At 41.2% G+C, this 23,484-nt stretch overlaps 1 protein-coding gene across 1 annotated transcript in view; it reads right to left on the reverse strand.

Moving 5' to 3' along the window:
- The window catches only part of LOC139295496 (roundabout homolog 2-like), a 72,683-nt gene that overhangs the window by 10,029 nt on the left and 39,170 nt on the right, over positions 1-23,484 (reverse strand). Inside the window, exons 3-18 of the mRNA XM_070917691.1 lie at positions 21,166-21,323; positions 20,883-21,003; positions 20,593-20,731; positions 18,250-18,386; positions 16,805-16,816; positions 16,163-16,287; positions 14,771-14,942; positions 11,373-11,578; positions 9,521-9,602; positions 9,240-9,405; positions 8,879-8,902; positions 8,547-8,713; positions 8,336-8,457; positions 6,550-6,781; positions 1,061-1,185; positions 785-956 (exon numbers count right to left, since the gene is read on the reverse strand). Coding sequence (XP_070773792.1) covers positions 785-956; positions 1,061-1,185; positions 6,550-6,781; positions 8,336-8,457; positions 8,547-8,713; positions 8,879-8,902; positions 9,240-9,405; positions 9,521-9,602; positions 11,373-11,578; positions 14,771-14,942; positions 16,163-16,287; positions 16,805-16,816; positions 18,250-18,386; positions 20,593-20,731; positions 20,883-21,003; positions 21,166-21,323 — 2,160 coding nt within the window. The remainder of the gene's footprint in view (positions 1-784; positions 957-1,060; positions 1,186-6,549; positions 6,782-8,335; positions 8,458-8,546; positions 8,714-8,878; positions 8,903-9,239; positions 9,406-9,520; positions 9,603-11,372; positions 11,579-14,770; positions 14,943-16,162; positions 16,288-16,804; positions 16,817-18,249; positions 18,387-20,592; positions 20,732-20,882; positions 21,004-21,165; positions 21,324-23,484) is intronic.

A 23,484-nucleotide genomic window follows, 5' to 3' on the forward strand; every position in this document is an offset into this window, starting at 1 on the left:
CATAAGATCCATCGTCCAGGTCAAATGATGTATTTATGTACTAATCAAGACAGCATATATATCAAACACGGAGACACACAGACCACAGGAACAGCCAAAAGATGAGGGGGCAACTGTGGTAAAAAACCCCAACAAAAAACAGCATCAGTGCATCCAATATGTAGGCAGAGTAAATCAATTCAGCAGTGCACTTATCAACTTGAGCTGCAAGACACGAGATTGACAGAGCAGCTCTGACAGAGTTTGATTTTCTGTTGCGGCTACTGTGCTGTGAAATTAGATTCACAGTCTCTAGCAGGAAACCCCCCCCCCCCCATCATTAAGCTTCGGTCCACGGGCCTGTGTTTCCCTTTCTCTGTGCGTTAAGGGTGTTATTATATATCAGTCAAAAGTCACAGATGAAGAGCATCTGGCCTGGGCTCCAATATTGATTCTGGGCTTATATACTCTGGGCGTCCTTTAGCTATTTGATAAGATGTGATAGTCTGATAAGCTCCTACAAAAACACTGTCTACTTTGTTAGCGCCAGCTGCCCACATATTGAAGAGGATTATTGATATGGCTAACAGTACTTGGCACAGTGTTACCAGACACTACACTTAATGAAACACTATTGATTTCTCAGTAGACGTCTGCGTTGTAAAGCGCAATCTTCTTTCTTCAAGTGCAATAAATTGATAAATCATTTTTCCAGACCCCCAATCTGTGATGGAGACCTAGGTCCCCCCATTATGAGGTCATTTCATTTGACTCCAGGTTTGGTGTGTGTGTGTGAGTGGATTACCCAAAATGATGAGCTGGGGTTTACTCTTGACCCCCACCCCTGCGCTGGTGCCTGCAGCCACCTCCACGCGGTACTGCACTCCAGGCTGCAGCCCCCCAACTACCACTGAGCGGATGGTTGCGTCCACAGACTTATTGACATGAAAGCGGGTTTCGTTGGCCAAACACCAGATCTGACAAAGACCGACACGCCAGAGAGAATTCATTGTAAGGTTGTACAGTACATTACTAAAATATTCAGTTTGGTGTAGTGAACTAGGTGCAGCCTTTGATATACCTTGTACTCCTGGATGATGCCGTTCTGTTGGTCGGAGGGAGGAGGGTCCCATGACACGCTGATGGACGTGCTGTTATGGCTCCCGACTGTCAACACTGTCACCTGCTGCGGAGGTGCACCAGGTGCTGATGGGTCAGGGAGGGGGTGGAAAGATTAAAGAAACAAAGGAAATATATAAGAAAAAAGAATACATTTATCTAGCATATTGTTTTTTAACAGAAAAATTAGCATCTCCTGTTTTTATCATATAAAAGAAGGATTTGTTTCACCCACTAACTCAATTCATATTCATACAGCAAGCCATACAACAAGGTATTTTCTAAGCCAGCGTGGCAGATGGCTACCAGAGCACTTCATCTCAATTTCATATCTTAATGGTAGGATTGTTTTTGCATAACTGGGATGCACTGGGACCTAACAAATACACCATTCTTCAATTATACTGAGTTTAAGATTCTATTATCTTACTGGCATCACAAGTTATACACACCAAGCATTTGAGGTCCTAATTCTGCTTTATTAATTGCACAAATGATAACCATTCCAAGCACACCAGCAACCTCAGATATGACTGGAATGTATCCTCTGCCAAGAAAAAAAAAATGTCTGAGCCCAGTAGCTAACATTACTTCCATAATGGATTCGAACCATTACGACTACATGTAAATGCTTCCAAAGTAGCTGTATTCAATTTTGAGTATCTTATCCGAATGAAAATGGTCAAACATCATGTCCTATAATGAGGATTCTGAGACGGTTTGTCAACAGAAATGTGGCACTATGCTTCACGGAGCCAAAGTCTAACTCCCTCTTTAATGGGTAATTTTAAATGTACCAAACTGGCCTGATAACCTGCACGGACAGATCGGCTATTTAAAGAGACTGCAGGCAGCGGGAGGAAAACACCATGCCTATGCAACTGAGCAAATCACCATCTCTCACTGAACGGACTACACAACTGCTCTGGGCACGTAGTTTCTCATGATTCCCATTACAACTATCATTATGTTCTGACTGAGTGGATGAAATAACTACTCTGAACCCAATTAAGGAGCTGCAAAATAATGATGCTATCTGCAGTGGGTCCATGTAAGCAAGGCACCGACTGCCACAGCAGTGCAGAGAAACCAAAGCAGGTGGGCCATGAAGGGTCTTGTTTGCCACCTGGCCAGAGAGCAACATGGTTACTGTGACTTAAATTCTCCAGATGGGATTGGTTCTGTAAATGGCTGGAGAGAAATGCAATGAGCATGTGCGCAGTTTCTCAGTGAGGCAACAGCAAGCAGTGCTTCTATTGGTAGATCAGAGTAATAAAGTCAGGCCCTATCAGGAGCATTGAAAGAGAAGACTGGCCACAGCCTGTCTTCTAACATCTGGAAAGCATTTCAGTTAATTATTATTGTAAATAATGGAAGAACAATAGATTTTTTGGAGTTGGAAAGATGAAACAAACCTCCCTGAAATATCTAACGTGTGCTTTAAAGAGAGGCTCTAAACAGATATGGCATGTCGGAAAAATATTTGACAGCATGGCAGTACAAAGGAATTAAATCTGCCATATGAGACGCAGTTTATTTGTATTACATTTAACAAATTGACTCAACCCAGTTTGGGGATATCTATATTGAGCCATTTAGTCTGTATTGACTTTCTGAAGCAATTACTGTAAAACCAACTGGCGCAGATGTACTGTTCCAATACAGTGATGACTCTACTGTTCAGAAAGCAACATGACTTGTTTGACAGGAAATGATCCTACACTTATGATATATTTATACTGAGATACCATCTGGCATGGACACAAATAATCGTAACTCTCAAACATTAACCAGTATATATGCAAGTCGACTGTAATGGATGGAAGTTAACAACTTTTACAAATCATTTTGATCAATGTTCTGAAAAAATGTTCTACTACTTTGTTCTCTGGCTCATAATTTTGAGGCAACCCACCATCTTTGCCGGCCAAATTTAACAAAACGAAATCAGAAATCTATTGAGGGAAAAACAAACAAACAAAAACATCCAAAAGAGTGCAAACCAGTGTGTTTTGATTTGATTTTCTGAATAAAAAGGATATGGATACAGAGCTGTTCAGTAGCCGAGATGCAATATCCAGATGTTGCACTTTTGCACAAGTACATGAATGTAGTATAATAGCTATGGCTTGAAATTAACATTTGTTCAATAGTGGAAATTGCACATCTGGATTATCACCACAGTCTTTGGGCTTGGGCCAGAAGCTGTCTATGTCCTAGTTTTTTTTTTTTTTAATATCTTTCCAAAAAAATAAAAAGATAAGAAAGAATCTCATATTCATGTTGTTTTGTCAGACACTACTGTGTTACACCCTGAATATTGCTTGTTGCTGCAAACAGTTTCAGCAAGAAAGGAGTAAATGTACAAGACTGTTGCATCCCGATTACCTCATACACTAGCTGCTTCATACAGTTCCCACAAGACAGCAGTAAGCGTAGAATATCCGCAACTGGTAAATAGTGTATGTGGAAATGAGTAGAATGAACAATAAAAAAAATAGGAGGGCAGCAAAATGGGAGAGTAGACTGACAGAAATGTTGCACAGTGACCACAGTGACCACTAAAATATGCATTCACACTGCGATCATGCCAAAGAGGAGATTTAACATAAAACTATAAATACATATTTTTACTTAGCTAATGTGAGTGCACCGTCAAGCAAGTAAGGTCTAGTCTCCCAAATGTCATTTCAGTGGTGCTGTTTCAGCAAAACTGATGGAGCTTGCCCAGTCAGGCAAAGGTTTACATTAGGAGAAGACTGTATGTACGAGAACAATCCCTGAGGAGGCATAATGGCTACAATACCAGTAATGACTCAGCATAACATTAGAATAAATGGCCACAACAGCAGAAAAGGTCAGAGAGGAGGTTTTTAATAATGTGACTAATACTGATATCAAGACTGATGAAGACAGTAGCTAGAGAGTCATTTAAAGCAATTAATGCTCCCAATGTCTGAGGGAACATTTCAGTTTTTACTCACAGCTGTGCAATTAAACAAAAGGCACTTAAGCTGCTTAATGTCCTGCTATACAGGATATTAGGTTGGTAAACATAACCTGTTATGCAAATGAGTGCATCAATTAAGCTAATTGATTCAAGAATTAGCAAACAGTTCTATGTCAACATACCTGTCCCCGTGTAACACATGTGTAATGTAAAATAAACTTTATCTGGTAGGATCATGGGGCTTTATTCCATGCAGGATGGCTTTGCCTTTTCTCTTCATTGACCCTCCTGCCCTGGTCCCATAATATCAGTATATCCTCATCTTAACAGCTATATCTGCCTGGGACTTTAGCACACCATAGCATTTTCTTTGATTCGAGTAGTGGAAAGCCTGAGGATTGTATGGATGACAGTGATGACGGAGACGTCACAGAGCCTAGTGCCTCTGGTCACACTGGTCTCACCAACAACTCATGAAAGGGTTGTGAGGATCATTAATCTTAATACACAATTTTGCCCTGTATGCAGTGGGAGACATCAGCTGTTTTGACCTCAGAGACCCTTAAGACGCCCTCTGCTAGGGTTTCACAAAGGCAGTGCCACATTCCCATCTGCCTTTGATGGATATCGAGTGTTTTTCTCATAATTCTGCAGAGCAGCACATTTCCAGGCTCTAGAGCATCGGTGCAGCAGATCAAGCCAATTTTCCCTGTACCATGATGCCTTGTTTCCAGGATCCCAAGTAACTACAGCACGTGTCCTGGTCTGCGAAAACCTCTAGTGATCCTGTGTGGCCATTTTAATTGGACTACAGTGAGGAGAGTTTCTCTTTCTCCATCAGTTGTATGCCCTGTTCATAGCACCTCCCTAGCCTCCTACTGGGAGGAAGATGCACTAATGGCCTCAGCATGACTTGCTCTCAGTACGAGCCATGTTCCACCCAGACCAGCTGATGCAGCACCTCAATGCAACAAACTACATGAAGAGGTCCCCCTGCCCAGCCAGCAGGCACAACGTTTACAAATTTAGCTTGCAAGTTCATTCTTGACCTTGGAAATAGTAGTTTTTTTCCCTGAGCTTTCAACCTTATCACATGGTTTGCATCAGTGGATGGAGTTTGCTCAGTTGTTATGGAGATGGATCTGTTGCCATGAGAACTCAGTAGTTGTTATGGTGTCATCCATAGCACTTTTAGTACTTCTTGGAATAAGCAAGTAAGGACTTCTGGATAAAGCTAGTAAGTGGACCTTGAGTTGGGACTACTATGTCCAAGGTCAAGAATGAACTATCATGATTCATTTTTCAGCCAATACAGACAAGAAGCCCTAAGATTGCTATAGATCAAATTACAGCTAGCTCAAACAGATCCATGCCAAAATCTATATGCTGATGACCGTGTGATGTGGTTGAAAGCTCTGGACATAGCTAGTGAGTGAACCTTGGGTTGGGATTGTTTTTTGTGAAAACCTTTATGTAGTTTACATTAGATGTTGATTCAACAAAACTAGCCCTTTTTTTCACTCTTTATACACAGAATTTTAGCACACTTGAGCCCTATTTTTTTTGCCAATATTTGCTTACATTTTGGCAGATTTGCAACATTAAAGGTGAGCCGAATTAGCAATTAGCAATTCCTGTTTCCAATGTACCCATGGATGTACAGAGAACTATCACTGGATTACTTTGATACTGAAGAAAACTTGCAACGATTCTCAGGCAAGTTCTGGAGTTACATGGATTTCTATTTTTTCTGTGACATTAAAGTGGATTTATGGACGTTTGTTTGCAATAAACATTGGAGATAATGATATCCTCAGAAAGTGTAAGTCCCACTGAATATAAGTAGCTATGTCTCAGAGAAGGAGTGCAAACTGTGTCACTCTGTGACAAGGGGTTAAGACTGTAATTAATTGATCAAATTACACTGCAAGTTGTCCATTTTACAAAAAAAAGTATACAACAAGTGATGTCACATTTGTTACACTCATTTGTGCCACAAGCCTAAGAAGGTGATCAATTGACCTGCACATTAGGAGGACAAGGAGGACACCAAAAAGTGGAGATTGAGATTGTGTTTGTGTGTGTGTTGGTTTGGTTGGTGTGTGACGGAGACATGGCAGCAGGGGTCCACAGAGGAGCAGAGAGAGAGTTGAGCTTATGTCAAAAGAGACAGTTTCTGCCATCCCCCTCTGCCCACCAACCCACAGAGGCCCAGGCTTGTCACAGAACCCCACTGCGCTGTCTGGGAGACCTGTTTTCACACACGGGGGACATGGCACTGCAGCAGTATGCGTGTGTGGGTGGGTGTACTTGAAATGCCATTATCCATTACTATCTAGCCATGAAGCCATTACTAACGGCAACTAAATATAAAAGTAGGTAGAATCTTTTACACAAGAGCATCTGCTCATGCATAAGTAACTAAATCTTACATTTCTCGCAACATAAAGCCGGCAAAGAAATAGATTTTTGTCAGAAATGTGAATTAATTTGTCGCTTACCTTCTTCCATGGTGCGTGCTGTCATGGATTCACTGTCTGCACCCTGGAACTCATTGAAGTATGGCCGCACTTTAATCTCATAGACTATGCCTTTCCTCAGACCAGAGAGAGTTATGTCCCTCTCTGAGGCGACCTTCAAGTCTTGTATCTGCCATGGCCCTGGGGAGGGTAGCCCTGACGTCTGCCGGTACAGAACACGGTAGCCTTGAATGAACTGGGATGGATTCTCCACCTGAGAGGAGGGGAGAGGGGAAGGAAAGAGAGTGGGATGAAGACATGCTGTACGGTAATGATGTGGGAGGTGTCATACATCTGTGTGTAAAACTGCTTTGGAGCTGTGGATCAGCATTCAGTTTGTGTCCTCTGACAGTGACAATGCACGCTTAGTTAATCTTACAGTGTAATTAGCAGCAGAGAAGCAAGAAACCACGTGAAGACAGTTGTAGTGTATTCATCAAAGCTGAACTGCACACCAGAGTCAGAGACCTTCAGCACAATTTGGACTCAAAATACTGGATCAAAACAGTCTTTTCTTTCTTTCTTGAACATTTCAGGGGACGAGTAAAATATGTAACAGATACAACTCATAGTAATGTCTTGTTAACAAGGGCAGAAGCAAGAAAAGGCTTTTACAAGTGATATAAAGCAGCTGTCTATCATCAAACCAGTCCAAATATATTAGGACGGATCTCTCTTCTTCTTCTTCTTCTCTCTCTCTCTCTCTCTCTCTCTCTCTCTCTCTCTCTCTGTAGCCTCAGTCCGCATGTCATTAACAAAATTGCTCGTGACTCTAAAAGCCTTATGAACACAAGATGTTGCCCCACCCACTCTTTTGTTCCTCTTAATGTTACTTGAAAAATAATTTATATGGTTGAGGCCATGAATCAAAATAAATTACCCTCCTCTGCGTTCACTTTCTTATTGTCTTGTACTTGTACACACTTGTACCTCGATTCAATGTGGCGTTATCTTTCGTTATATAAATATGGGGAAGATGTTTTGTTTCCTTATGGCTGTTGAGTGTGTAGGCCAGGACTAAGTTTGGGTTTAAGGTGTCTGGAATGAGGGTTATGGTTACAACTAAGCAACTTGGCAAGTGACACTTTGTCTGGCATCTCCGTTTTGTCATCTGACATTTAGTGGACATGTGCGTGGAAACAAGGACTTCAGATCCAACTCAAATCCAACAGTGCACACACACCACTTTAATACAGAAACTTTGACACTGGGTAACGAATGAGTGCCTTTCCCACAAATGGAGCCTGGTCGAATAAAGTCTGTAGACCCATTCAGATCGTCCATAAATGCACGTTTATCCCGTCACCTGTGTCACTCTGCAAACAGAATTACAGTACATGGTTGTCATACTGACAAGCATGAAATAGCATCCTAAGCCCATCCTAGGTGTGTCATTAACCTACAGCAGCTGGCAGTAGGGACACCTTGCCAACAGACAGAAATAACATTTCCCAGATAAAGGGCTTCCTGCAAACTGCCTCCAGAAGTGACACATGTAGCACCTAATGGTGATGTATTTGTCCTGAATAGAAACATTAGTCTTGATTCCTGCATCACCTCAAACCATTCTAAATTGATGGAGCACCAGCTGTTCAGACTATGAATCCCACAGTGTTTACTCTGTGTGTGTGCCAACTAATCCAAAACATAGTGACAAGCCAAGTATAAAGTTCTCAAACAAGCTTAGACAAGATTTGTTTTTGCTGCTCTGAAGGTTAATGTTGCACAACGACTACAAACCACAGTCAATGTTTAAAAAAGTACTCACAGTCCATGTGACCTGCACTGAAGTGGAGCTAAGGACCACGGGGTTATGCATGCTGACCACCACATCCCCCAACTCCTTCTGCACGCGACGATGGTCCACTCCCTGTGCTGTGGGACTAATGTCTGGGAGAGAGAAAGAAATGCAGGCATGTAGAGTGAAACAATGATACTTTTCGCTAAGAAAACATTACAATCCAGTCTTATTTCTATACCTTGAGTCCGGACAGGCTCAGACATGGGGCTGGGGTCCCCGAGCCCTTGATCGTTGACTGCCCTGATGATGAACAGGTAGACCGTATTGGGTCGTAGGTCTTTGACCGTGAACTCGGTGGTCTTCACATGGTCTGCCGCTGTCTGCCAGCTGTTACTCACTGACTGGCTGCAGAAAGAGCATTAAGAGATTAAATCTGAACAATAAGGAAGAATATATTCATAACTATGGAAGTAATCTAGACAGCTAACGTGGGGCAACGCTGGTGGGCTGTGCTCCTAGAGACTGGGAGCAAAAGTCACATGTCACACAATAATGTCATGTCAGGCTCACTTCTGAAATCTTTTGAAATACTTCCTGTCATCGTCAAAAATAGTATTCATGGTAACAATCACAAGACACTCTATGCCTTTGTAGTCCTGTCTTACTGAAAAAAGCAACTACTCATGTGCCAATCATTTTCTGCTTGAAGTGAGCTTTTATTTGCCAAATAATTAGCATTCAAATTTAAATACCAGAACATTTTTCACTCTTGTAAAATGGATTGTAAAACTATAAGAGATAAGCCGTCCAAAATATTCTTCTTGAAACTGACCCGGCTTGACTGAATGCCCACAGAAACCCCCACATCTGTTTCTGCCATGAAAGTTTGGGGTCACTAAATGTAGCCCGAGGCCATAGGTCACACACATACCCAAAGGCCTCGATGACATAGGAGGACACTGGAGAGCCGGCCTCTGGCCCCGGTTCCCATGACAACGAGATACTGCTCTTGGTAACATCAGTGACCTCTGGCTTGGAGGGCGGCCCTGGGAGGGCCGTTGCATTGTGAGACATGAAGTCTATGAGGTCAGGGGAATCTGACAAAGGAGGAAACGTAGAGACACAAAATGAATACCTGCAAAGGCAATGCTGTGATTGATATGCATAGAATTGTGTTAATTTTTCCAATGAATTATTTCTACTGAAGCAGACCTCTGACATCCAAGTAGGCACTCCATGATGTTTCTCCACTGGAGCTGGTAGCAACACAGGTGTATAACCCCAAGTCAGACAGCTGAAAAAGACGGATTATGAAATTATCATTAAGGTTCAAACCAGCTCCCATTCAATCTGCAGCATGACAACTTTAACAATGATTTCAGGGTCAACACTAAAAACCAAAGAGTTTGATCTCTGCTCATGCAAATCACAAATAATACAGCAGTGCTCTGTTGCTGTGTTCGACTGAATCCTATGGCCTTCGTAACTCTGATCCCAGATGGTTTCTACAAGCTCTTACGTCAGTCTGGGCTTTTGAAGGAGGTTCGCAGCTAGTAGTACAGTAAAAATGCATTAACCTCCACTGGCCTGCATTTGGCTTGAGAAAAGCCGGAGAGTGGATGAGAGGAAACTTTAACACCGGCCAATGAAAAAAAGAGCCCAGTAAGAGCTTACATTAATTTTCCTAATTGATTTCCTCCAATAATAGTCTACCCCCATTCCCTGAGCCATCAACATTATCATCATCAGTGCTGACACAGGAAATAAGTGATATGACAATCTATTTTATATTGGCAATGCCTTAAGAGCCACTGACAACTATGCTATATCCCAAGAGAGAGTAGAAGAGTGAGAGTGACACAGGGAGAGCACTTTGACACTGTGACAGGACACTGTATATTGCAGTTCCTCCATTATATTAGCCCCTTTAGACTCCTCTCACAGGTCCCTGTCCTTGAGTCCTTGAGTCTAACTGCTGCCTCGGAGATTCAGTCTAAATAGCAGCGTTTAACAACTTATAAAAATCAATACCCGCCATTTATCTTTTAAAAGCAACCTGACTACACTTGTCCATTTGAATTACATTCAGATGACATCAGCTGGCAGATGAGAGAATTTCTCTTTCGTCTTTCACATGCAATAGAAGGATGTACAAACACAAAAAACTTAAGACATGTGTTTTGGTTTTTGTGTTTGTGTGTGAATATTTCGTATGTACAACACATGTAGATCCTTTTATTGATAGTGCAGTGAAAGGTAGGTAATCGAAATAATGAAACACAGACAGAATTATAGTCCCTCCCTCTGAAGAAGAAAAATTGCATTGCACTGTATCCGTGTATAACTTGCAGGTAAGTAGAATGTGAAATGTGTGCACAGTATGATTATTTGCAGGCACACATCGACAGGAGGTTCAACTGATATGGCGTCTATTTTGATGTTGGGGTAAAACATTCCCTCAAAGATTAATTAACAATCTTTTGTTTTTATTAATGAATCCTCAGGTCCTGATGGAATCATTGCAAGTGAAGCTTGATTGCTTTAATTGCTTGTACTGTGCCACTTCAGGTACAGCAAAAAGGCAGGGAATCTTGGTCAAAGACCATGTTGCTCAGCATGATGCTTGCTCATGCTTATCAGATAATTCTGGTTTATTACAACTTCATAATTTTTGTGGATTGATTGGATCGGTTCATTGCAGAGATCTGGGAACGCGGCAGCATCGCTAAAAAAAAAGAATATTAGCAGTCAGGTTTAAAACACATGGACCGGTTTACAACCTGTCTGACCATCTGACTACTCATTACTTTCCCTATTGGACGTCACTGTAGCAATGTCACTGTGTTCCCAGATCTCAGCAATTACTTTGGTGAGTACAATGTTATCATATGTAGTAGAGTTGATAGACAAAACTATAAAAACAAGACCTGCGTTGCATTAAAATGGAATTACCCTTTAATTCTCTAACTAACTAGTAGGCCATTGTGCCGCATAATGCTTCATGCACAATGCCACATGCTAACTCCTATGTATATGCATTTCTCTGTAATGCACTATAACCCACCCTGATACTCTGGATCTGAAGGCTGCCATGCTCCAGCAGGGAAAACCGCGGGTCCTTTCCAAGCAGACTGGCCCCATTCTTTCGCCAGGTGACCGTAGGCTCTGGGTCCCCTGACGCCTGACACCTAAGCAGGGACACGCCTCCCAGCGCCTGCGTTTGGTTGGATGGGCCCTGCCGGATGATGGGTGGCGGGCGGTCCTTCAGGGCTAAGGATAATAATCAAGGAACAGGTGTATTACATTACAATACATTTCTAGCACTGTAATTTTGATGTCATAGTCTTGGCATGGAACAATGAATCACTGTTCTAACTGGTTACAGTTAGCCTGATTTGTGAAAAAAATATATATACATGACCTTATCAGAAGGTGTTAATTTGTGATTGCGGTAATTGCGTAAGTGGTTGCAGGCCCAAGATGTTAGGGTTCAATCTGCTGGATTTGTTGTGAGAGGAAGTGACTGTTTTGCGAGGCTTTTCCACAGTAGGGCAGTGTGCTCATGGCATTGCGTCACACCTTTGAGCTTTAATTACTAGGTGAGGATTAACGATGCTTCACCCGTGGTGCTAATTACCATACCTTCTTTATAACACCTCTCAACACATTCATGCCTGTCCTCTTTCTTCCTACTCTGACTCATGGCTGCACCTCCTCCCTCTTGTCACCCCCCCCATCCCCCCACCACTCCCACCCCCTTCCCACACATACACAAAACTAAACTCTGAATTAGCATGCCAAGCAGAACAACAATTCATCTCTTTTAAAGCTTTTTAAAGCATGTTATATCATCCAGAAAACAGCCTCTGTACTCTGCAACAGTAATTTCAGTTGAAGCTCTCTAGGCCTTGTAACTACCCCCCACTTCCAATTTCCTCATGGCTGCTCTCCACTGTTATCAGGTCTGTCTCCAGTCTCCATTCACACAAGTGTTTACGGCAGGTTCCCCCTAGCTTATCTTTCATCACACCTCATTCAGCACAATGAGGAATACAGCAACTCAAGCCGAGACATCGGGTCCAACTAGGTGCAGGGACAATAAGAGCCACAGGTGATATGCCAGTTATTATGGAAGCTGAAATGTTTGCAATTACGTGGCAATATAAACATCATCTAAATTATGTTTATTCGGATTTCACCACTTGAACATGAAATAAATGCTTCACCAATCAGTCTTTCATAGAGAACTCCAGTTGAGAATAATATTAGTCTTCATATCGGTTAAATATAGACAGTCTAGCATTGCATTTTCAGGAAAACATTACATCCACTGCACAGCAAGCTGTCATTACCCCAAGTGATTAGAGAGCCAACAACAACATTATATTGCTGTTTCTGATTTAGCTGTAGTCCTGTAAGAAATACAATCACACACTCCAGGTTTAGTTGCAAAGGTAATAATAAAATGTTGCTTTTCTGGGCTGCAAAAATAAAATGAATTGTTTCATAGTAGCTTTGCAGATAAAGGGATGTTGGGAGACCTAATTAGTTGTATGCCTGCTACTGAGTGAATGTTGATTATTAAAACATTGATTAGATGAGAGTATCTAATCTACAAATACCACGACACCGCTGCTAAAGACAAGAGTTGAAAGGTAACTCTCGAGGTCCTGGTTTGTACTCTTTGATCAAACATCATACTTGAGCCTCCAGGCATCCTCAGTGTCTGTAGGAATCAGTCAGACAGGTTGAAGCTTTACTGCCACCAAAATATATCCGGTATCAAACACTCACCCCCTGTGGGTTTGAAATATGGCTTTGAAAAAAAGTATAGCTTGCTCCTACGTGGAGGGCAGCGGCCGTGGTCAGCTTGGATTCCCAGTAGTTACAATGGATTCTGATGGTGACCCACTTTCACATCCACAGAAAATTGTCAAAACACTTCTGCAGCATCTCAACTGTCTATCAGTATGCAAAGTAGGTTCCAAACAACTTTAAAGAAAAAATGGCTAAACACAATGCCTCCGTTTCAATCCTCACACACAGAGCCTTCCTCAGCTTGCTAGCTAGTCTATGCAGTGGTGTGTGGCATTAGAGTGCACGACTCCTGTTCTTACACTGGTCAGGAGAACTTCCCTGTACTTGCTAATTCTACACAAGAATCACTGCAGCTTGAACTTGCAGCACGCACCATTCTCTCAAGTCCAGCTGTATTATTAATAAACCTGTCAGTAATATATCCAAGGCAACGCCCAGGGTGGAGCACTAGTCCATAACTGAACCTTCAGAAAGTTTTCATTCAGTGCAGGACCCTTAAGTTATGCTTGAAATGGCACTGTGTGAACTTCTAAAACGCCACTTGGTATCACGGCAAATCTCTGTTTACAGCCATCAATCAATCGCATCTCTCCCGTCTCTCCCGTCTCTCGTACTCTACACCAAACATTTTGATATTGATCCATCTACTCTGAGTGACAGAACAAGAGTCATTTCCTCTCCAAAAAACACTTCAACAGCTGTTAATTTAATAATGTGTGGGAGAAAAAGCCAAGAAACAAATGGAGAGAAGGGCATAAACAGCTTCCAGCTGGCAGCGGCTCAGCACTTAATGCTGACATTAAAGCTTTGTCAAAAAAAAAAAAAAGTAAAGTGTCTCTCCATCAAGAAGACAGTTTTATTTTACACAGTTTCAGTCTTTTCAGACCGTTCAAATTTTTACCACAGTGAGGTGATAATGAAAAGGAGGATTGTTGGTGCCTGGCTTTTAGAACATACAGATGCATCTTCACAGATATGAGTGCAGGCAGACAAACAGCCTTGGTTATAACAGCCTTCAATGTTTTATTATGGTTGTAAAGCCCAGTATGCATTACAATAAAGATGCAAATACAGAATACTATTGACAAGGATATTAAATTATAATGCATGTTGTTAGTACGCATTCTCAACAACATTGCTAAAACAAACCAGTGACTTCAGGATGCGTACAGTACAACATATGTTATGGTTCCACAGCCTAAAATCTGAATAATGTCATAGGAACATGAAGAAGAAATTGGCTGTTGAGACCTCCAGATGCTACTCTTTAAATAAAGTTACACTATCCATATACATTGTAATTACAAACTGCTGTCACTGCAAGTTTACACTTCGTCCATAATTCTTAGAACTCATTATTCACCACTCATTGCGGTGAAATGACCTGTGTATTGAGCCATACAATCATGTAATAGTGTTTTTGTTATTCACTAATACTGTGCATGTACTTCCCTGATGCATACAGCAATTAACCTAACAGGGCATAACACAGAATGTAGGTATAACATGTTTAAACACAATTGTTATTAGCGCATGTTGGTGCTGTCAAATCACATGACTAAGAAAAAAGTAGTTATTGTATTTCAGCACACTGTATAAAGATAAACATTTTCTGTCTATGTGTGTGTTTGTGTCCAGCCTTACCGTCTGCCACCTCAAGCTGGGCCTTGGCCATGATGCTGCCCGCTACAGTGAGCGCCTGGCAGATATAATATCCTGCATCTGAGCGTTGCACAGACGAAATGGTCAACTCTCCTTTCATGGACACAGAAACACGGCTATCTCCCTGTGTTGGCTGGTTGGGAAACAGAAGATCCTACAGAAAGTGAAAGTGGAAAGTAAGGTAAATAAAATGGGATGGCATACTTGTTAGGTGGCCTAGAGGTATAAAAACTAGGAACTGGAACCACTTTTTAAAAGGAAGTTTTCTTTTCTTTCTTACTGACAAGCATATTTTCCATCTGAGTGTGAGAAATTTGTGGCCTTTGTCTCCAGCTGTTATCTCAAACTGTGATCTGAATGTTCGCAATGTTATTTCAGTATTGAGTTGTTTTGAGCAGATACTGTATCATAACAACCCCTCATGAACTAGATATTGTGTCCCACACAAACTTCTCCACTTCTTTAAATAGATTATTGCACATATCCTTCACATTGCCAGTAGCTCTCTTGGTAAAACTCAATAACTAATACTAATTACTTGGCTCTTGAGTGGTTTAAATGACATCTTTCTGACAAGGTTGAGACCCATGTTTTTCTCATATAACATCCACCCTTGGTCATGTAATAAACATGCACATATACAATACATATTTTAACTGTATGCAGATGATACACATTTATATCTTTCTGTCACCAATAGTGACTTAAACTATCCTCAAGAATTACTTTGCCAAATTAAATGTTGATTGTCTTAAGATTGTGGTATGTATTTGAACTTTATACCTTTGGCCAACACAACTGACTTTAAAGGTATCATTGTTGTGTTTGAGACATGCCTTCAATAGGCTTAGATATTCCTACAATTTTGTACAATTCAGTTAGAAAAATGGGTCAGTGTTTCTTTCCTTCCAGATCTTTATGGCAGTTTACCCCCAGAGTGGTAATCCTGCTGTGATAACCTGCAGTCCTGGTCATCAAAATTGAGGCATCAGCGTTCTCTGTTTCTGCACCCCAAGCATACAAGCTGATGGGCAGGAAAGGACATTAGCATGCTTTCATTATGTCTAATGACTCTAATGCAGCACATGACATTGTTTCTTGCTCGGTGAATTGGCCGATCAGACTGGTGTAGATTGATGATAAATGACCACTTCATTATCTGTATGTGGAACAGAAACACACTCTGCTGTCCCCTGGTTTGATCCTTTTAGTCGGATCCTTGGCCATTTTAGATACTTTACTCTGTATGCTGCAGCAGAATTTAGTCTGCACAGCCAGGTGGGCTTAAACGAGAAACCAGTAATTCCACACCATGCAGCCATACCCTGAAGGTACACATAAACAAGTACATCTTGTCAAAATCAGTATCCTCACCTGGCTACCCTCTCGTTGCCAGAAGACAGTGGGCTGAGGTTTGCCCCTTGTCTCGCAGGGAAAGGTAGCTGTTCGTCCTTGCGCCACAATCTGGTCACGGGGTCGCACCACAAACTGGGGCGCCTCTGAGGTTACAGGTGAAATAAACAATAACACAATAGCAACACATTTACATGGACTTTCAAAGTGCGTACTACGGGAGGACTAGTTTAACAGAAATATGCTTGAACTGAAGGTCCAGCTGCAAGCTAAAAGGTTCATGCATTAGGTCAGGTTATTTGTTGACTATTTACTATTTCTTGACTATGCCAATCACACAAGCCATTCATCCAGCTGACAGAACATCGGAATGAATGATATCAGCTAATTAGCAATTATCAATTAAAGTTTTTGAACTAAGGCTAATATCAACCATACTGTATCTGGACCCCCATTTTGAAAGAAGTGAGAAGGTGGTAAATCCACTGTTTCTACAAAAAACTGCCAGGGGAAGTCAGGGGTTCATAATTACAATGTAGATATGCATGTCCAATATTAGTTCGATGAATGTGTTTGTGGAATGCCACAACAGTACATGCATACGTGTGTGATCAAAAACAGAAAGAAAGCAACGCATGCACAATGGGGTCAGCTCTTACTTACCAACGGGGCGAGCTGGTGACACAACAATGGTGTGGGTGAGATCAACACACAATACAGAGAGAAGGAGAGCAGAGGAATAGAACAGAGGGACAGAAAAAAAAGAATGAAAATCAGAAATGAATGAGGTGGAGTTGGGTTTCCATCCATGAAGTTCAGGGGGAGAGGAGGGTGGAGCTCAGTCACCAAAAGCAGGTGATGGCATGGGCCTCAAGGAAATGGAACCTTGGCAACATTAGGGGGGAGGATAACAAATGCCAAAAAACACTGGCTGAACAAATGTATCTGTAACACTTATGTCTCAAGATAAGATAAATAAATGTAGCAAGAATAACATATTCACACGTGTATCAAGTGTCTCAGATCTTTGGTGAGGGAACGTTTAGAATAGATTATATTAAATTGATTGAACAGGAAATTATAATTCTTACAAAATTTAAATCATTGACATCTGACTGACTGTCATGTACTAGTTGATGCACATATCTTCTCTCAACTTTGATCAGTGAACATAATTAAAAATATATCACAAACAGCTAGTCAAACTATAACACCTAAAGTGATAGATCCAGTTAAGGTCTCTTTTTTTTCCTTTTCCTTGATCATTTCCTTGGAAAATTCCTCATGTCTTTTTGAAAAAATGTCCAGTGTTAACTGCCTTAGTGCAGGTTTTGCATTAGTGATCTGTGTTAGTTCACTTTGCATGTCATGAGGGATATATTGCTCAAAATATGTCTTGTTTGGCTCCAACAACAACAACACATCTTAAGAATGGGTCAGGACATCTTTTCAAAGTATAAGACAATTCATGCATGAGTAACAGGAACAAGAATAAGAATCCATTATATAAAATATATAATAAAGAAGGAATGAAGAGTTAATGTTATGAGATCTGTGACAGTATGTGGTACAGTATGTATGGCGATGTATGATACATATTCAGCAGTAAAAAATGTGTTATTGGTTGGTTTCAAGTCAAGTGTTATCTGTGCTAAGTTGTATGAACAATGCTTTTACACTCTCCAGTTATAATGACAATGTAAAGAGCAGAGAGCAGAGGAGACCTGACTTGCCAAATAGCAATGTTTTTTATTATTTTATATTTATTTTACTATGAAATAGCTTCCTCCTATTGATATGGTATAAATATGGAGTGAGTGGGCTGGAGGGAGAATGAGCCCCCCAGGAGAAGTCATAACAGTTCACTTAAAGCTGGTTGGATTGTTCATATCTGGAGCCTGGCTGGAGATCTGAAGCAATCAACTACATCAGCCTGCTATATGAAAGAAAAGCTGAGGCCAGGCCCAGTCTTTCAGCAGGGGGGCAATAACGCTCGTAAAGTGGGCAATAAAGGACTGATTGTCCTGTGGCTTGCTTTGGGAGATACAAAAAATATCAGGGATGGGTTATGAGCTTTGCCTCGAGAGAGTTCACAAGCAGTTACCCACCTCTGATAGTCAGGTAGGCAGAGGCCTCCACTTTACCCACACGGTTCTCTGCTAGGCAGGCGAAGGTACCCTGATCGCTGACTGATGCTTTCTTTATCCTCAGCAGGAAGTCCTCTTTTTCATATCTGATGTCATACCTGGTGACAGGGAGGAACAGTGGCAGCAAGTCAAGTGACATCTCAGGTGGATTTCATAAAACTAGAAGATCAATAACAATCATATGCATATTAAAATACTAATTTTGATGAAGTAAACACAATCAACAAACACTGAAATTGAATCAAGGTTGTTTTTTAAACTTGTGTGATGTTTTAGATGGAAGCTTTTATAAGGGTTGTGTCATTTTTGATAGAATAAAGACAGACTTTCTAAGGCAATTAAGACTCCCTGCTGCACACACTCTGCTACAGAGGCAGAAAAAGGGGAGCAATTATGCTGAGATGAAGGCATGGCAAAATGAAAGGTGCTTTCAGCTGGAACCCTAGCTGTTCCACTATTTCAATATTTATAAAGACGAGCCACCCACTGTGGTGTGGGCTGTGCAGTATGCTATACTATATGCGTGTGTGAGTGTATCTGTGTGGGAGAGAGCAAGCAAAAGAGAGGGAGACAGAGACAGAGGGAGAGATAGACAAACAGTCTGAGAGTAAGGGAGTGGCACAGTCTGACAAACTGAATTTGATGAATGAGCCGAGCAGCAAGAAATGACTAATTCATAGATATGTTCCATGCATCAGTGTGTATCCACCAGTGCAGCATACTGTAAGGCAGCGGTGGCGCAGTTAGAGCGAGAGAAACATCTCAGCTACCAGAGTTTAGATAAGCGCCTCAGTGAGGCTACAGACAGAATGAGCAGAGGAGCAAGGAGTCAGGCTCTCCCTCTCTGGGGTCCCTTTTGGCGTGAGAGTTCCTGTGAAATTGTCTAGCCAGCCATACTGATTCAGAGATGGGAGACAAGTCAGGCAGAGAAATGGCACAAGGGGTGAGAAAAAGTCACATTTGAAATAGATGTTCCAAAAGGGTGTGGGCAGAATATCGATGGGGGTTGTGGGGTCTGTCCAGAGTGCGGTGAGGACTCCATTCACAGCACATCTCTGACCCAGATACAGTCTTCCCAGGAGGCTGACAGGTTTAGGAGAAGAATGAAAGAAGTGGAAGGAGGGAAGTGAGGCGAGGCAAGTCTGAAAGTAGGACATGTTTCTGGAGTCAAGGGGTACTGAGGTAGAGGGCACAGCGCAGGTAGGCTGACAGACTGCCAGACAGAGAGACAGGCAGTCATTATAGTCGGCCTCACAATCTCAATCACAATATTTTCTAACACCATGATGCACCTGAGAGGGTATCATTCTGTTTTCTTACAACAGTAATGCCTTGTAACAGGTGTTACTTAAACTTGTAGCACAAGTAAATGTTTTTCTTTTTTTTGGGGGGGGGGGGGGGGGGGGGGTTCTATTCAAAGTGCTCCATAAATTTAACCTGTACTGTTTTGTTGAAGCTCTTGTGTTTGATTTACTTGATGGCAATTCTAGTAGTAATTGAATACATGTCCAAGAACATCATCTATAACTGGTTTCAGCTGGCAAATTCCCATCAATCAAAAGCAGGAGAATAGTTCAGAGCCATGAATAAACCAGTCCAACATTATAAAAGTATGTGGAAATGCACTGTTTCGGATTTCTGAAACATCAGATATAAGGACTACTTAAACCCAGCAAGAAATTAAAAGGTTCTGATGGATGGTCTGATTGCATAAGGAGACACAATGTAATTAAAAGTATAAAGTGCTGAGAGTAACTATTAAGGCTGACATGACAGGCCAATAATGTAGAAATAAGTACTGTATTCTAATGGGATTGCAATGCAATTAATATGAGCTCATGACGTGGATACATAGTGTGATGCAAACTACAGGAACACCTTATAATATGATGCAATTCAATGCAACGGCACCACAAACCACCACAAAAAGAAATTGCTTTATATAAGACATATGCTCTTGCTATGTTTTCATCTCCTTTTAGTTTCTTATGTACAAACATAAAGTATGGTGGTACTTGAAAGTGAGAATTAGTCAAAAGCAACCAATGAACAGACTTTCATCCAGTGTTAGCATAGTTGTTCAAACAGCAAATAATGAGATTCTCTGCAGCTATTAAATCATTTTTTGCCACACTGATGAAAGTCCTCATGAGTAATATGTTGAATCGTTTTTTTCCCCTAGGGGGACTCATTAGCTGTGCTTCAGCATTTATCCATTATGATTTTTATTGTATAAATATATAAACACACAAACACACATGCATACACAGACACATGCACTACACACATTCACACATCCCTCACCTGCCGCGGGGAATATCCACGTCCTCCTTTTTCCAGTGCAGTGTAGGCGGTGGGTCACCATGAATCTGACACCTGAACTCCACACTCTCATCCACTAAGACCACCTGGTTCACAGGCCGTTGCACAAACACTGGTCTTTCTGGATGTGGGCAGTACACACAACATAGAGGCTAAATATACTTTTGAGACAGTGGTAAATAAGGTATGTGCGAGTGTGCAGTAAATATCTCAGTAAAAAGTCATTTTATTCCTTTTTGAGCTAGGCCAAGAGTGTATGACAGACTTCTTACCAAACACTGAGAGCTGAGCTTTTTCACTTTCCCTTTCGCCAACCATGTTGGTCGCCACACACACATATATCCCCGCATCACTCTTCTTGGTATTTGAGATGGTCAGCTTTCCTCCACGAACCTGACAAAAAAATGCATGTAATTACAATGAACCAGCTCAATACAAAGTGCTTTCCATTGTAACAGTTCAACGTGAATGTGAAAAGGTAAATCATTGATTAAAGCATTCAGAGTATAAGGGTCATGCAAAAGGCAGAAGAGTGCTCCCTGGGGAGGAACCCACCGTGATCCTGTCATCTTTGAGGTCAAGACGAGCTTTATCTTTCCTCCAGAAGGTGGTGGGTTCAGGATGCCCGCGTGGAGGCTGACACTCAAGACTGGCTGTCTCCCCGACTGCCACCACCACATCCTGTGGGTTCTGTCTGAAGTCGTCGCGTAACACTGCGAGACAAAGTAAAGGGAGCAGGGGTTGTTACTCTAACTGTAACGGTGGCTCATTCAGTTGATACGTTTGAAGTTTCATCAGATTCCATTATGTGAACCAGAAAATCGCTCTGAGACTGAGTTGTCTTGGTTTACTGACCTCTACCAACTTTCTCTAATGTGAGAGTCCAAAGACTCTATCAAGCAGACTGCCTCACAGTACCCTCAGTAATCTCTCAGTCTTTAATAATACAGCTGTCCTCCCGAGAGGGTATGGGCTCTTCGTTGATATCAGTAGCTAAATGTAAGAGCGTGTAAAGCCAGGTAGGATTAACAGTACGATAGCTGTACATGGGCTGTAAAAGGACAATAAAACTTTAGAAGCAACACAAAAAAGGGAGGACTACAACAATAAATGAAAGATCATACATTAAACATTCACTACATTTCCACAGCCCCATAGCGGCTTAACACAAAGTACAAGGTGAATAGGGAAAATACCTACTGATACGGTTCTTAAGTTCATGACACACATTAAAACACCAGAGCTTATTGTTTAGTTTGTTTTTATAAACCCACGCAGTGGTGGCAGCAATGCACATGTTGGGGTGGGCGGACCATTTGACCTGAATCTGGTGCTGGAGGAAACTATATTGAGTCCATAATGTAACAGGTTCATCCTCTAGGGAGTATGAATGAGCTCAGTCCATTAAAGTTAGTTTCTTGTACAGGTACATTATTAGTAGTAAAGCCTGATGATTGTGTTAGAGAGGAAAGTCAGAGGGTCACCAAATCATTAAAATACATCCTCTGGGAACCACATAACATTTTGGAACAGAATATTATAAATGCAATACAATGTAAGAGAGAGAGAGTCTAGACTCAGTATGAGTATCTGAATTTTATGATAAGAGTATCACTGTTTGCTATGTGCCCATTAATGCAAAAAATCTATGTAATCTCTGAAGACATGTTGCTTATGATAACTGAAAACATTTAATTGCAAAGGTAAGTCACAGTCATCATTGTCTTTTCTGCAAAACTCATTAAAAAGTTATTACAAATATTGTAATTTCTTATTACAAATAAAAGGTCGGTAATGGTCAATGTGTTTTGAGATTCAACATATTTAGACTCCAATTTTCAATTTTCAAATTTTGACTCATAAAATGTACCATGTCGGCGTAGAAAGTTTTTCCTGAAACCTTGGATGGAAACAGCCGCTTGAAAATGAGCCTGTACTTTGCAGCAGACACAGGGTCAGACCTTGGTTGCTTGAAAAGAGGCTGCGCCACTGCATGTACAAATTGGAAGAGAAAGCACCAGTGACCATGGATATTGACTGAAGCAAACGCTCCTTTATGAAGCCTTATGAAAAGACTTGGGAACAGATGCAAGGTCTCATTTAAGATCAGAGGTGAAATGGTTTAAAAATATCTCATTAACAGCAGCAAGTGTCACTGTTAGATGGTTATAGTGTTTCTTTTGAAAAATATCCTGAAAGTCCTCCATGCGTTTCTTGGGAGGAATCAATACTGTAGCTGGAAGAGGGTGCAACAACTCTATAATAGTAAAAAAAACAAAAAAAAAAAAAGAGCCTGAAATTATGACAGCTACTTGAAATACGGTTGGTGAAATATGCCACTATTGCTTTTTTCAAATCTTGAACGTACACAGCTTTAGTTCATTAGAATTCCATTTATGAGCAGTTTTTAAGCATTCTTCCACTGTTGGACAAGCATTTTAATTGATCCATGGCAGGAATGTCTGTACTTGATTCTGTGTGTTCAAAGGAGCAAGCACATCAAGAATTGTCAAGCAATGCCTGCAATAGCCATACTCATGCATTTTGAACAGAAGTATGTGCTAGCTGCCGCTATTTTAAAAGGTTACAGCTTCAAAACTTCCTAATTCTGTCACAACTGTTATTCCAAATATCAATTCAAAAGCTAGTGCTTTAAGTGGCTACAGGACTGTACTGTAAGATGGAATAATGGTTAAAAATAGAGATCGTGATTTGGATCTGCAATGAGTTGTGGCCGCTTGGCATTAATACATTATGACATGTTGTTTTTGTGAAAAGCCTTACTGTTGGCCAATAATAAATAATAAAGTACCTTATGTGACAATCAGGACTGTGAAAATAAGAGATAATCGTTGCAAAGAATTATGATTAAGA

The sequence above is a fragment of the Enoplosus armatus genome, chromosome 13 (assembly GCF_043641665.1).
Source record: "Enoplosus armatus isolate fEnoArm2 chromosome 13, fEnoArm2.hap1, whole genome shotgun sequence".
NCBI classification, from domain to species: Eukaryota; Metazoa; Chordata; class Actinopteri; order Centrarchiformes; family Enoplosidae; genus Enoplosus; species Enoplosus armatus.